The sequence below is a fragment of the Gopherus flavomarginatus genome, chromosome 3, assembly GCF_025201925.1.
Source record: "Gopherus flavomarginatus isolate rGopFla2 chromosome 3, rGopFla2.mat.asm, whole genome shotgun sequence".
Taxonomy (NCBI): Eukaryota; Metazoa; Chordata; order Testudines; family Testudinidae; genus Gopherus; species Gopherus flavomarginatus.
The window spans coordinates 13,454-28,731 of NC_066619.1; the positions used below are offsets into that span (position 1 = coordinate 13,454).

The 15,278-nt window shown below is 46.3% G+C and overlaps 2 protein-coding genes across 5 annotated transcripts in view; one reads left to right on the forward strand and one right to left on the reverse strand.

The window, feature by feature from the left end:
• The first annotated feature begins 3,114 nt into the window (after nucleotides 1-3,114).
• MRPL17 (mitochondrial ribosomal protein L17) lies at nucleotides 3,115-4,556 on the forward strand. Its single transcript, XM_050943727.1, has 3 exons — nucleotides 3,115-3,317; nucleotides 3,466-3,534; nucleotides 3,901-4,556. Exons 1-3 carry the CDS (start codon nucleotides 3,144-3,146, stop codon nucleotides 4,195-4,197), a joined length of 540 nt encoding a protein of 179 aa, XP_050799684.1. The 5' UTR covers nucleotides 3,115-3,143; the 3' UTR covers nucleotides 4,198-4,556.
• Nucleotides 4,557-13,872: 9,316 nt separating this feature from the next.
• Nucleotides 13,873-15,278, reverse strand: part of ARHGEF39 (Rho guanine nucleotide exchange factor 39) — a 96,644-nt gene continuing 95,238 nt past the window's right edge. For 2 of the 4 annotated variants that reach the window (XM_050943645.1, XM_050943643.1), the window contains 2 exons: nucleotides 15,058-15,146; nucleotides 13,873-14,793 (listed from right to left, as the gene is read on the reverse strand). In XM_050943645.1, the coding sequence (XP_050799602.1) occupies nucleotides 14,685-14,793; nucleotides 15,058-15,146 (198 nt within the window). In that variant the 3' untranslated portion in view covers nucleotides 13,873-14,684. The remainder of the gene's footprint in view (nucleotides 14,794-15,057; nucleotides 15,147-15,278) is intronic. The other 2 variants (XR_007773110.1, XM_050943644.1) reach the window with 2 other exon arrangements.

A 15,278-nucleotide genomic window follows, 5' to 3' on the forward strand; every position in this document is an offset into this window, starting at 1 on the left:
ATGCTGCACTTTTGTTGTTAAAACTTTTATCATTCAGGGGTTTCAAAAAAAAAAAACACACCCCAGATTGACAAAAGTTTTACTGACGAAAATTGCTGGTGTAGAGAGGACAGCACTTTGTTGGCAGGAGACCCTCTCTTTGGGTGCTGTTCACACTGGCATTTGTCACAGAAAAACTTTTGTCTTTTGGGGGGAGAGAGGGTTTAACACCTTTGAAAGAAAAGCTTTGTTGTTCAAATGCCAGTGTAGACATAGCCTTAGATAAGTTAGAACTAGTTAAGCTAGCAAAGCCTGGTGAAATTCATCCTAGGGGAATTACAGAAGTAGCTGAAGCAATATCTGCACTATTAGCAATTATCTTTGAGGAGGATGGCTGAAGTCCCAGAGAATTGGACCTAGAGAATTATAGACCAGTCAGTCTAACTTAAATACCTGAAAAGATACTGGATCAAATTCTTAGTCAATTTGTAAGCACCTAGAAGCTAACAGAGTTATAAGCTGTAGTCAGCATGGATTAGTCAAGAATATCAGGCTAAACCAACCTAATTTCCTTTGATAGGGTTACTGGCCTAGTGGAAGGGGGTAAGCTATACACAGAGTGACCAGACGTCCCGATTTTATCAGGACTGTCCCGATATTTACTTCATTGTCCCGTGTCCCGACCAAACGTTGGTCGGGACGCGAATTGTCCAGTAATTTTGCCTCCACAGGCAGAGCCCGGAGGGGGCTCTCACCCCCTGACTCCGTCCCCTCCTTCCCCCATTGGATCCCTCCCCAAATCCCCGCCCTGGGGGGAGGAGGCGGAGGCTTTGGCCTCGGCGACAGGGAAGGGGTAGGGGATGCCGGCTGCGGCTCCGCCACCTGTGCCCCAGCCGAGCGGTCCCGTGCCCCGCCAGGCACTTTGCTAAGGGCAGCAGAGTGCTGGATTGCCGGTCCTCTTGCCCAGCCCATGTTTGTGAAGCCAGCTCCGCGGCAGCCCGCCCTAAGCACCTCCCTTCCTGCTGCCCCGAGGTTGCTGCGCCGCGCAGTTGTTTGGCTGCTGCTGCAGCTTTGCTGCTTGGGTGGGCAGGGGGGGTGTAGTTGGCGCCAGGTGCTAGGTGCACACATGCCTTTGCCTGACACGCAGCGAGGGAGAGGCGGAGGAACAGCTGGAAGGGACAGTTGGGCGGCAGCTCCACTGCGGTGCTGGTGATAATTAATATTTGTGAGTCTGTCTGCCTCCAGGGGGCAAGGTTGGGGGGAGCAGTGAGTGCCTGGCTGGGTGTGCGACCCTAGGTGAGGAGATCCCATGCCGCGATGCTGGGGCGGGTCCCAACCTGGGGGCTGCGGCAAGGTCCCGCTTTCTCCAGAGGAGTGTAGCCCAGTGGCGTGAAGGTCACTATGGCTCCGCACTCCTGGACCCATGGGGAGCTGGAGCCTGCCAGGGAAGGGGCTGCCCCATGCTGGAGTGCCCGCAGCCAGCCCAGGCCTGTCTCCGCGCAGGGACCTGGCGGGGGTACTCCTCCTGTCCGTGCCCATCTCCGCGGCATCACGATGTCAGTCCTCAGACTCCGGGCGGGGGTTGTTGAGTCCCGGGGCTGCCGTTTACATCTGTGTGTGGCTGGTGCCAGTCTAGGCGCTTCCAGCTTCTTTGTGCTTTTTTTTTTTTTTTGGCTTTGCCGCGTCCCCATATTTCGTCTCTGTGATCTGATCACCTTAGCTATACAAGTAACATATCTTGATTTTAATAAGGCTTTTGACACAGTTCTACATTACTTTTTCATAAACAAACTAGGAAAATGTGGCCTAGATTAAATTACTATAATGTGGGTGTGCTACTGGCTAAAGGACCATACTCAATGAGTAGCTATCGATGGTTTGCTGTCATACTGGACAAGCTTATCTAGTGGGGTCCTGCAGGGACCAGTCATAGGTCCAGTGATATTCAATATTTGTCATTAATGACTTTGATTATGAAATAAATACTATGCTTATAAAATTTGTAGATGACACCAAGCCGAGAGGGTTGCAAGTACTTTGAAGGAGAGGATTAGCATTAAAAACAAACAACCTTAACAAACTGGAGATTTGGTCTGGAATCAATTGCACAAAATGATTGTCTTCCCACCTTTTCTATTAAGACTGGAAACTCATTGGAACAGGCAGGGCTGGCGCTACCATTTAGGCAGCCTAGGCAATTGCCAAGGGCTCCAGAATAATTGGTGGGCGCCGTTATGCTGGAGAGGGCGGCAGGCGGCTCCGGTGGAGCTGCCACAGTGGTGCCTGCGGAGGGTCCGCTGGTCCGCGGCTCCGGTGGAGCTGCTGCAGTCATGCCTGCGGACGGTCGGCTGCTCGCGCAACTCTGGTGGAGCTCCCGCAAGCACCACTGCAGCAGCTCCACCAGAGCCAAGGAGCACCGGACCCTCCACTGTCACCACTGCGGCAGCTCCACCGAAGCCGCGGGACCAGTGCACAGGGCGGCGAAATTGCCGTCCGCCTAGGGCGCTCAAACCCCTAGCACCAGTCCTGGGAACAGGTAACTGTATTTGTGACAACTTCATCATCATCTTATTTGGATCCTGGGAGGGTGGTCCAACCGGAGAGCCACACACAAAAACCAGAAAACAACTAAAGACAAACACTCTCACCTTCGGGTTCCCACGTGGTGAGACTACCCACATCAAAACCGGAATTCATTCACATTGCCACTAACTCTTCCAGTTGCTGATAAGGGCACTTCGTTGTAGTCACTGTGCGCGTTCCCCACAACGTCTCCCTCAGCCGCGTCTGGCTCTCGCCTCCCCCAGTGCATAGCCAGGCTCCCCACAGGGTGACACTGCGCCCAGGGGTGCAGCTTTCAGACTCGCTCCTGGGCGCGGCCACGTTTCCTGGGGCTGCGGGAAGGGCAAAGCGGCAACGCCTTGTTCTTGTTCCCGCTCCCGCTCGCAGTCCGGCCCAGAGCCAAGCCGACCCACTTCTGCCTGGTCCCAACAGCATGGCGGCAGGATCCGGACTCAGCCGCAGGGGGCGGGTCCGCCGCACGTCTTCGCTATGGAGCACGGGGCCAGCCCTAATCCCTCCCTCCGGCCCCGCCCGGGGCCTTAGAGACGCCCCAACCCCTTCCGGTTCCTCAGCCGTTGCATCCGGTCGGAGTTGGGATCGTCATGCGACTGTCGGTGGCTGCCGCGATATCCCATGGCCGCGTGCACCGGCGGCTCGGGCTCGGGCCACGCTCGCGCCTCGACATGCTGCGGAACCTGGTGACGGCGCTGGTGCGGCACGAGCGCATCGAGACGCACTGGGCGCGCGCGGACGAGATGCGGTTCTACGCGGAGCGGGTACGGAGGCGCGCGGGCCGAGGGCGGGAAGGCGGCTGAGGGGCGGGGCCGGCACTAGACCGGCGGATCTATCTGGGGCCGAGGCTCTGCCGTGCGCCTCGGGGCCGGGCGGCCTAGTCACAGGCTGACGATCCCTGTTTCTCCCCAGCTGATCGACTACGCCAAGCGGGGAGACGCGGACGAGAAGGCCATGCGCATGGCTGACTTCTGGCTGACGGTGAGTAGCCCGGCGCCGCCGAGCAGCTCAGCCTGAGCGGGAAACGGCGCGGACTGTGTCCTGGGGGGTATGGCAGTTCTTGGGGGAGTCAGGACATGGCCTCGGGGAGGGAGAGCAGCTGATTGGGTGCCTGCCCTCAGCAGTCTAGGTGCCATGGGAAGGGTAGAGAGCAGAGGGGCAGCAGGCCTGGCAGTTGTGTAAGGTGCCAGTTGAGACTCAGTACTTGGAACTGGAAGACAGGAAGTGCTGAGATGAGACTGTGGGAATGGCTCATGATAAAACATGCATGGGCTCCTACGGGGGTTGGCTAGTGCAGGCTGAGGCTCTAACGTGGGCTCGTTCTCTCTGTATTCTGTCCTTTTCTAGGAGAAAGATCTCATCCATAAGCTGTTTAAACTGTTGGCTCCACGTTTCCAGTCTCATTCTGGGAACTATACACGACTGCTTCAGATCCCCAATAGAGAGAACCTGGATCGGGCCAAGATGGCTGTGATTGAATACAAGGGGAATCCTTTCCCACCACTCATAGTTCTACACAGGGACAATGAAAAGACCTTACTCAATCAGCTTCTGAAAGGCTATCGTGAAGACATATTAAAGACCAGAGCAACCCAGGTCCCAGAGGGGTCTGCAGCCTCATTGCACACAGGAACTGCAGTGTAGTGCAGCATTCTCTTCCCTCTTTGATCGTAGAGGGTGAATGCGCAATCTATACATTGGGACACAGAGATTCCACTGAAGGAAGGAATCAGAGCCTCAAACTTCAATATTTGCCTCATGTGAGAGCAATGGGTTCAGTTACCAGACTTACTCTGCAGGTGTCCTGGTTTCTAGTCACAGTTCCTGAGGCCTGGCTTTGATTCTTGGTCTTGTTCTGTAGGATTATGCAGGAAGCATGAATTCAAGTCCCAGTTCTTTCTTTCTGTGATATAAGTAGAAGTCCAATTGGAGGGGTAAATGATGCTGAGTAACCTAATCCTTGATAGCCTCTGTAAATAAATGCAGGAAAGGAAGTTTCTTTATTTTCACTGTGTGATAGCAAGTATTGTACCAGACTCCTTGTTGCAGAGGTAAAGTTTCTTGACACCATAAATGACTGCTTTTTGGAGCAACTAGTCCTGGAACCCAGATGAGGAGAGGTACTTCTTGATTTAGTCATAAGCGGAGCACAGGATCTGGGCTAAGAGCTTGGTAATAGCGACCATAATATTATTAAGAAGCCCATCAAAGTAGCATTTAACTTCAGAATGGGGAACTTCACAAAAATGAAAAGCTAGTTAAGCTGAAATTAAAAGATACAGTCACAAAAATGAAATGCCCGCATGCTGCATGGAAACTTTTTACAAACACAATAATAGAGGCTCAAATTAAATGTATACCCTAAATTAAAAAAAAACATAAGTCTAAAAAAGGGCCACTGTGGCTAAACAAAATAAAAAGTGGTTTCAGGCAAAAAAGTCATCCTTTAAAAATTGGAGGTCAAATCCTGTTGAGGATAATAAAAAGGAGTATAAACTCTGGCTAGTCAAGTGTAAAGATATAATTGGGCAGGGCAAAAACGAATTCAAAGAGCAACTTGCAAAAGACTCAAAAACTAACAAAAAAACATTTTTTAACTCCTCAGAAGCAGGAAACCTGCCAAACAATCAGTGGGGCCACTGGACACTGAAGATGCTAAAGGAGCACTCTAGAAAAGCTAAGGACACTGTGGAGAAGCTAAATGAATTCTTTGCATCAGTCTTCACTGTAGAGGATGTGACGGACAGTCCAACACTTGAGCCATTCATTTTTGGTGAGAAATCTGAGGAACTGTCCCAGATTGAGGTGTCAGAGGTGGTTTTGGAACAAATTAAAAAAATTAACAGTAAGATGACACCAGGACCAGATGGAGTTCACTTAAGAGTTCTGAAGGAACTCAAATATGAAATTGCAAAACTAAAAACTGAAGTACACTTCTACCCCAATATAACATGAATTCGGATATAATGCGGTGCGCTGGGGGGGCGGGGCTGCGCGCTCTGGCAGATCAAAGCACGTTTCATATAACGTAAGATTTTTTTGGCTCCTGAGGACAGCATTTTATCGGGGTAGAGGTATATGTAACTTATCATTTAAATCCATTTCTGTACCAGATGACTGGAGGTGGATCGTTTAGTGATTGCCTGTTTTGTTCATTCCCTCTGAAGCATCTGGTATTGGCCCTTTTGGAAGACAGGATATTGGGCTAGATCAGGGGTAGGCAACCTATGGCATGGGAGGCAAAGGCTGATTTTCAGTGGCACTCACAGTGCCTGGGTCCAGACGGCTCTGCATTTTATTTACTTTACATGCAACAATAGTTTAGTTATATATTTGACTTATAGAAAGAGACCACCTAAGAATATTAAAATGTATTACTGGCACGTGAAACCTTAAATTAGAGTGAATGAATGAAGACTCGGCACACCACTTCTGAAAGGTTGCCAACCCCTGGGCTAGATAGACCATTGGTCTGACCCAGTATGGCTGTTATGTTGCAATTTGTTATTGGGTGCTGTGTGGATTCCTCTTCCGCACCCCCGGCCAGTTCTCTGATGCATGTTTCTGTTCCCAGCTGTGACTGCTCAGTGCTTAATTCTGTAGTCTTTGAGGCAGCTTTGTAACAGGTGATTAGCTTTTCATACACAAAGTATTCTTACACTTTGTTGAGAATTGCAGTACCCAGTATCCAGCCTCTTAGTTCTGTAAACGCCTGTGGTCTTTTTAGTCTGTTACCCTTTAGGCTAGTTTCAGTTTTAGAAAGTTTGAGTACAAACCTAAGTGTCAAATAAAAGAGATTAACTTCACCTTTAAACATGCTAATGTGGGAGGGATTTGCATTCATGTTCCAAACAAAAAGTCTAGACAAATGCACTTTGAGCACACTGATTGCTTAGAACAGTGATACTCAGATCTTATATAAAAATCATGAGTGATGTGGAGAAAGTAGATAAGGAAAAGTTATGTACTTATTCCCATAATACAAGAACTAGGGCTAATCAAATGAAATTAATAGGCAGCAGGTATAAAACAAATAAAAGGAAGTTCTTCATACAGCGCACAGTCAACTTGTGGAACTCCTTGCCTGAGGAGACTAGGAGTATAACAGCATTTAAAAGAGAACTGGATAAATTCATGAAGGTTAAGTCCATTAATGGCTATTAGCCAGGATGGGTAAGGAATGGTGTTTCTAGCCTCTGTTTGTCAGAGGGTGGAGATGGGTGGCAGGAGAGAGATCACTTGATCATTACCTGTTCGGTTCACTCCCTCTGTGGCACCTGGCATTGGACACTGTCAGTAGACAGGATACTGGGCTAGATGGACCTTTGGTCTGACCCAGTACAGCCGTTCTTAGTGGTTCAGGAGCCAAATTAACAATCAGCATTACCCAAAAGAGCCATAATAGTGTGAATTCATCATTTCATTTACCATATGACAGGAAATATTTAGTGATTATTATTCTCACAGCAAATAAGTTATTTAACTTAGTGCAAGTTGATAACGTAATTGGTTGATAACATAGTAAAAGCATTCAGTTTTATTAATCATAGGATTAGAAGGGACTGCAAGGATTATCTGGTCTACTGAGATGCAGGATTTGTTGTGTCTAAACCATCCAAGACAGATGGCTATCCAGCCTCCTTTTGAAAACCTCCAGTGAAGCAGCTTCCACAACCTCCCAAGGCAGTTTATTCCATTGTCCTACTGTTAGAAAGCTTTTTATAGTAACTCCTTGCTTAACATTGTAGTTATGTTCCTGAAAAATTCTACTTTAAGCGAAACTATATTAAGCGAATCCAATTTCCCCATAAGAATTAATGCAAAGAGGGGTTGGGGTTAGGTTCCAGGGAATTTTTTTTTTTGCCAGACAAAAGACTATATGCACACACACAGTATAAGTTTTAAACAAACAATGTAATACTGTATGCAGCAATGAATGATTGTGAAGCTTGGCTGAGATGGTGGAGTCAGAGAAAGAACAGGAGTGGAGGAGGGGGATGACACTGACATTAGCCCCCCTCTTCCACCCCACACAGCAGGCTCCCAGGAGCAACTCCAAGGCAGAGGGCAGGAGGGACAGCTAAACTGCCTGGCAATTGATAGCCTGCTAGGCAGCTGCCACTCAGGGAAGCAGGGAGCTGATGGGGCTGCCAGTCCATCCTGGTTCCAAGCCCCCACCAGCAAGCTCTAACGGGCTGCTTTCTACAAGCAATGGACAAAGCATGCGGTTGCCAAACTCTTATAAGGGAGCACTGCGCAACTTTAAATGAGCATGTTCTGTAATTGATCAGCAACATAACAATGAAACGTTAACTGGGATGACTAAGTGAGGTGTTACAGTACTGAGATTTAATCTAAATTTGCTAGCCTATAGTTTGAACTCATTGCCTCTTGTCCTGCCCTCTGTGGCAAGAGAAAAACGTTTCTCCATCTTTTTTTATGGCAGCCTTTCAAGTATTTGAAGACCGCTATCATATCCCCCCTTAATCTCTTTTTCCAAACTAAACATACCCAGTTCTTTCACCTTTGCTCATATGGTTTCCATTGCATCCCTTTGATCATCTTAATCACTCACCTCTGGATCCTTTCCAGTTTCTTTACATTCTTTCTATACATTGTTGACCAAAATTGGACATGGTACTCCAGCCTAACAACAGCTGAATAGCGCAGTACTATCACCTCTCATGACTGTCATGTTATGCCTCTATTAATGCAACCTAAAATTGCATTTGCTCTTTTTGCAACAGCATTGCATTGGTGACTCATGTGGAGGGTGTGGTTCACTACAACTCCCAAATCCTTCCCAGCAGTGCTGCTAGCAAGCCAGTTATCTCCATTCTGTATGTATGCATTTGATTTTTCATCACTTAGTGTAGCACCTTACATTTATCTTTGCTGAATTTCATTTTGTTGTCTATATTCCACTTCTCCAATTTATCAAGATCCCTCTAAATTTTAGCTCTATCTTCCAAAGTGTTAGCTCCCCCCACCAGCTTATTTGATCAGTATGCTCTCTATTACTACATCAAAGTAATTAACAAAGATGTTAAACAACACTGGACCCAGCACAGATCCCTGTGGAACTCCCCTTGGGACCTCCTTCCAATCTGACATCATTCCATTAATAGTGACTCTTTAAGAATAAACAACTAATAACTTTAATATCCTATGTGCTGCAAAGAGCTGCTGGAGACATTAAAGAGCCACATGCAGCTCATGAGCCTCAGTCTGAGGATCACTGGTTTACAGGAATAGATCAGTTGGTAGGTATCTAGGATAGCCACAGCCTTACTAATAGCAGATATGGGGGCAGCCTCCATGAACCCTACAGTTACTGTTGAGTTCTATTAACATGAAACGGACCTAACTAGTGCCTTCAGAACTAACAAAAGTGTTATTTACTCATAACACTAGAACTAAGGGTCACCAAATGAAATTAATAGGCAGCAGGTTTAAAACAAACAAAAGGAAGTATTTCATCACACAATGCAGAGTCAACTTGTGGAACTCTGCCGGAGGATGTTGTGAAGGCCAATACTATAAAGGGTCCAAAAAAGAATTAGATAAGTTCATGGAGCATAGGTGCAACGATGGCTATTAGCCAGGAAGGGCAGGGATGCAAAACCATGCTCTGAAGTGTCCCTAGCCTCCTTTTGCCAGAACCTGGAAATGGGCAACGGGATGGATCACTTGATGATTATCTGTTCTGTTCATTCTCTCTGAAGCACCTGGCATTGGCAATGGCCTAGACAGACCATTTGTCTGACCCAGTATGGTCATTTTTATATTCTTAAAGGATCAAACGTGGACAAATGGGATCCAGTGGACATAGTGTCCTTAGATTTCCAGAAAGCCTTTGACAAGGTCCCTCACCAAAGGCTCTAACGTAAATTAAGCTGTCATGGGATAAAAGGGAAGGTCCTTTCATGGATTGAGAACTGGTTAAAAGACAGGGAACAAAGGGTAGGAATTAATGGTAAATTCTCAGAATGGAGAGGGGTAACTAGTGGTGTTCCCCAAGGGTCAGTCCTAGGACCAATCCTATTCAATTTATTCATAAATTATCTGGAGAAAGGGGTAAACTGTGAGATGGCAGTTTGCAGACAATACTAAACTGCTCAAGATAGTCTGCTTTGGTCTTAACTATGAAGAACTTCAAAAAGATCTCACAAAACTAAGTGATTGGCAACAAAATGGCAAATGAAATTTAATGTGGATAAATGTAAAGTAATGCACATTGGAAAAAATAACCCCAACTATACATACAATATGATGGGAGCTAATTTAGCTACAACGAGTCAGGAAAAAGATCTTGGAGTCATCATGGATAGTTCTCTGAAGATGTCCATGCAGTGTGCAGAGGCAGTCAAAGAAGCAAACAGGATGTTAGGAATCATTAAAAAGGGGATAGAGAATAAGACTGAGAATATATTATTGCTCTTATATAAATCCATGGTACGTCTACATCTCGAAGACTGTGTACAGATGTGGTCTCCTCACCTCAAAAAAGATATACTGGCACTAGAAAAAGTTCAGAAAAGGGCAACTCAAATGATTAGGGGTTTGGAGAGGGTCCCATATGAGGAAAGATTAAAGAGGCTAGGACTCTTCAGCTTGGAAAAGAGGAGACTAAGGGGGGATATGACAGAGGTATATAAAATCATGAGTGATGTGGAGAAAGTGGATAAGGAAAAGTTATTTACTTATTCCTATAATACAAGAACTGGGGGTCACCAAATGAAATTAATAGTCAGCAGGTTTAAAACAAACAAAAGGAAGTAGTTCTTCACGCAGCGCACAGTCAACTTGTGGAACTCCTTGCCTGAGGAGGTTGTGAAGGCTAGGACTATAACAGCATTTAAAAGAAAACTGGATAAATTCATGGTGGTGAAGTCCATAAATGGCTATTAGTCAGGATGGGTAGGGAATGGTGTCCCTAGCCTCTGTTTGTCAAAGGATGGAGAGGGGTGGCAGGAGAGAGATCAATTGATCATTGCCTGTTAGGTTCACTCCCTCTGGGGCACCTGGCATTCGCCACTGTCAGTAGACAGATACTTGGCTAGGTGGACCTTTGGTCTGACCCAGTACGGCTGTTCTTATATTACTGTATGATCAACCCTGGCCACTTGGATCACTCTTGCCTTCTTCATTATTAATCATAAGTGTTCCTTTCCTAGATAAACATAGTGAAGAGGCAACATCTTATAACCTAATTCCAACTCTAAAAAACCTGTGATCTGTTTACAGTCAATGTACAGTTTATGCTAATGAAACATTTCTTCCAGCAGCACACATGCTGTTATTTATGTTGTTGCTGATCTAAGGCTACAGTTTAAAAATGAGTTCTGGGCAAGGACACACTGTCTTTACTGAATACAGCACCATCGAGTCCATCTCTCACTGGTGCTTGTAGGTGCTACTGCAGTACAAATCACATGCGCTAACCTAAAAAAGAGAACTTGACGTGCTAGTGTATGAAGCTGGTGGAAAAAATTTAAGCATTTGTCTATGTGGAAAATGCTAGTACTTGTTCAACATGAGGGTGACTGTAAAACTGTCCTTATGGCTACAGTGCTGTGCTTGTTTTTAAACTTAGTCAGTGACACAAACACTTTCATAGAATCCCAGACTATCAGGGTTGGAAGAGACCTCAAGGTCATCTAGTCCAACCCCCTGCTCAAAGCATCCCAGCCAGGGCTTTCTCGAGACCGACCTTAAAAACCTCCAAGGAAGGAGATTCCACTGCTTCACCACCCTCCTAGTGAAAAAGTTTTTCCTAATATCCAACCTAAACCTCCACCACTGCCTCCATGAATCCTTTCACAAGAACTTTCACAAGATCTCAGGAAGGTTTTCAAAAGGAAGTTGGAGAGCCATCTGTTTTGGATGGCTTAGACACAACAGATCCTGCATCTTGGTGGGGGTTAGACTAGATGACTTATGGTCCCTTCTAACCCTATGATTCTATGAACCAGGCATCCTTATCACTAAAGGTGGCAGTTTGAGAGGACAGCAACTATCAGACAAGCCAAGATGCTGCTATTACAGAACATGGGAATTGACAGATCAGTTCAGACTTCTGGTCCACCTTAATTACTACCAAATGCTTCAGAAAAAGGAGTTGGCTGAAGTAGTCAACTATGACATAACTTTTGTATAAGGGAAGTATCCTTAACCCATGTCTGAGATTAGCTTGTGATCTGTATGCTAATGTAACTCTGACTTCTTTTTATCCTTCTAAGTATACATTTTTCTTTTAAATTCCAACTAAGCTCTTGGCTACTGTGGTAATGAGTTTGAAAGATTATGCATGCATTCTATAAGAACGTAAGAGTAGCAATACTTGGTCACACCAAAGGCCCATGTAGGCCTAGTATCTTGTCTTCCAACAGTGGCCAATACCAGATGCCCCAGAGGGAATGACCAGAACAGGTAATCATCCGGTGAGCCATCCAATCGCCCATTCCCAGCTTCTGGCAAAGAGAGGCTAGGGACACCATCCCTACCCATCCTGTCTAATAGCCATTGATAGACTTATCCTCCATGAACTTATCTAGTTCTTTTTTTAACCCTGTTACATTCTTGGCCTTCACAACATCCTCTGGCAAAAAGAGTTCCACAAGTTGACTATGTGTTTTGTGACAAAATACTTCCTTTTTGTTGTTTTAAACTGCTGCCTCTGTTCCCCTTACATCTTGGTGAGAGGGCCAAAAGCTCCGTTAACATTGTAAATAGACTACAGTAACTCCTCACTTAACACACAAGTAACATCATTTTGCTTAACGTTGTAGTTACGTTCCTGAAAAATGCTACTTTAAGCAAAATGATGTTAAGTGAATCCAATTTCCCCATAAGAATTAATGTAAATGCGGGGGTGGGGGTTAGGTTCCAGGGAAATTTTTTATGCCAGACAAGACTTTTTTTTTTTAATATATAGACAGTATAAGTTTTAAACAAACAATTTAATACTGTACACAGCACTGATGATTGTGAAGCTTGGTTGAGGTAGTGGAGTTAGAGGGTGGACGAGGGTGGGATATTTCCCAGGGAATGCCTTACTGCTAAATGATGAACTAGCACTTGGCTGAGCCCTCAAGGGTTAACACGTTGTTAATATAGCATCACATTCTACAAAGCAGCACGGGGGGACGGGAGACAGCATGACAGAGAGAGACAGTGTGCATGAGAGAGACACACGTTGCCCCTTTAAGTATGCTGACACCACTCTAAGTACATTGCCTTTTTAAGTAGATCAGCAAGTTGAGACAGCAGCTGCTGCCAGCAAGCTCCCTCAGTCCTGAGCCCTGTCATGTCCCCCGCACCCAATCTCTGTGGAGAGGAACACCCTGACATTAGCACTCCTCCTTCCCCTCACACAGCAAGCAGGAGGCTCCTGGGAGCAGCTCCAAGGCAGAGGAAAGGAGCAGCACAGGGCAGTGGGAGGAAGGAGGGACAGCTGAACTGCCAGCAATTGATAGCTTGCTGGGCGGCTGCCGCACAGGGAACTTAGGGGAGCCGATGCGGGGCTGCCTGTCCATGCTGGTTCTAAGCCCCCACCAGCTGGCTCCAATGGGCTGCTCTTTCTGCAAGCAGTGGACAAAGCAGGCGGCTGCCAAACAACATTATAAGGGAGCTCTGCGCAACTTTAAATGAGCATGTTCTCTAATTGATCAGCAAGAAAACGTTAACCAGGATGATGCTAAGTGAGGAGTTACTGTATTTCATAGGGACTGTGATGGGAACTAGAAATAAAAGGTCACTGAGTGCACAGCTGGTGGAGCTTGTGTAGTTTCTGCAGGGACGAAGATGGGGGTAGAGTGGGACTGTTACAGTCTTACCCTGCCCAGTACAAATATATTAAGTCTATTCCCTGAAAGGAATAACAATGTCAGTTTATTATTTTAAATAGCTATGCAAACATTTCAACAAACCACAGTGGATTAGATAAAACAATAAAACAAAGTTTATTAACTACAAAGATGCATTTTAAGTGAGTATGAGTAATGAGCCATAAAAGTCAGAAATAGTTACAAGAAAAATAAAACAATCCCTGGTGCCTAACAACAGATTATATTCAAAACAAAGATTTCTCACCACATGCTTTCAGCAGTCTTGCTGACCAAACTCTTTACATAAGGGCTCCTCCCCCAGAGTCCATCGGCTGCTTCCTTTGTTTTGTCAGATGCAGAAAATGCGATGGGAAGGGAGAGAGAGAGTTCTCTGCCCTCTTTGGGAGCATTTCCAGCTGGGAGCAAGGTGACAGGACATTTGTGTGGAAGGTGAACAATGTTCATGTTAACAACGTTAAGTGAACTATGCTGTTTTTTTGCTAAGATACGGATTTTTGCCCATCCCCTTTCCTGCCAAAGAATGGCCATTTAGCAGGTAATGTCCATCAGCCTTGTTTACACCTGGCTGAGGTATCTCTGACGAACTGCTTTGGCCACTCCCCAAACGGATCTGGAAAATATACTTTTATAATCACAATCTCAGCTTATGCTTGTAACATCACATATAATGCTGTTGCATGCATTCTGCCATGATCCTACTAATCATCAAATTACAAGTTTTTAAATGATACCTTAAAAGGCATACTTGTACAAAACATTATTACAGTAGTGTGTAGGGTCTGAATACAAGGGTATCATCTGTCACACAGGTCCACTTTTGGTGTATCCCCACAATACACACACCTAAGTTCCTTGTAAGCTGCATGACCACGCAGCAGAGGTGCCCCGCTGGAGCCATCACGGCTGGGGAGAGGCACCTCTCCCCAGCCCCAAGCTGCTATGCTGAGAGACAGCTAGGGGGAATCCTTTCTCCCTACTGCAGTCCCAGGGCAGCGTACACCCTGAACCCCCCAACCCAGAGCCCACAACCCCAGCCAGAGCCTGAACTCCAACTCTCTGCCCTAGCCCTGAGCCCCCTCCCGAACCCCTCATCCTTGACCACACTCCAGAGCCCTCGCCCACCCACACTCTAACCCTCTGCCCCAGCCCTGAGCCCCCTCCCAAACTCCAAAGCCCTCAGCCCCATCCCTGCCACACATCACCTCCATTTTGGTACACTTAAAATTAATTCCGTATATGGACGTAAAAAATCAGAGGGAACATTGACACACACCTTTGCTCTCATAAATTCTGGCACATTTCCTGGACTGTGTGGGTATCTCTTGAGCTGACAGGTTGTTCTGTCAGGTATTCCTTCTGGTGTACAAAGGTGGGACTGGCTTTCAACTGCCTAGGGAAAAGAACAAACGAGGAAAAACCCACTAACATTTTGTTCACCCGCACCATGAGATTATTCCTTCTAAGGCTTGCCTTCAGAGTCAAAGCTCCCTTTCCTTCCCACAATCAGCCTGGTACTCTAGCCACTCATCTTGTGGATATACTTCCAGAAGCCCACATGATCACTTTGGTGCACTGTCCCACCTCCTACACCACAAGTACACATTAAGAGAAAAAAGTGTCACCTACTGAAAAACAGAAAGCAGATAAGACCTACCTGATAGCAGTTGTCAGATTCAGATACCAGTTGTTAATATCCTCCTGGTTGCTCGACATCAGCAGCAGTGTCTTGTGGGGAAAGGAGAGCTGAAAGAAGAGAACATAATAGCTACACTTGATCAGACCAATGATCCCTCTAGTCTAGTATGTCTTCCAGCAGCAGCCAGGGCCAGATTTTTCAGGGGGGAGGAACAGAACAGAAGGAGAAAGGCGTTGAGT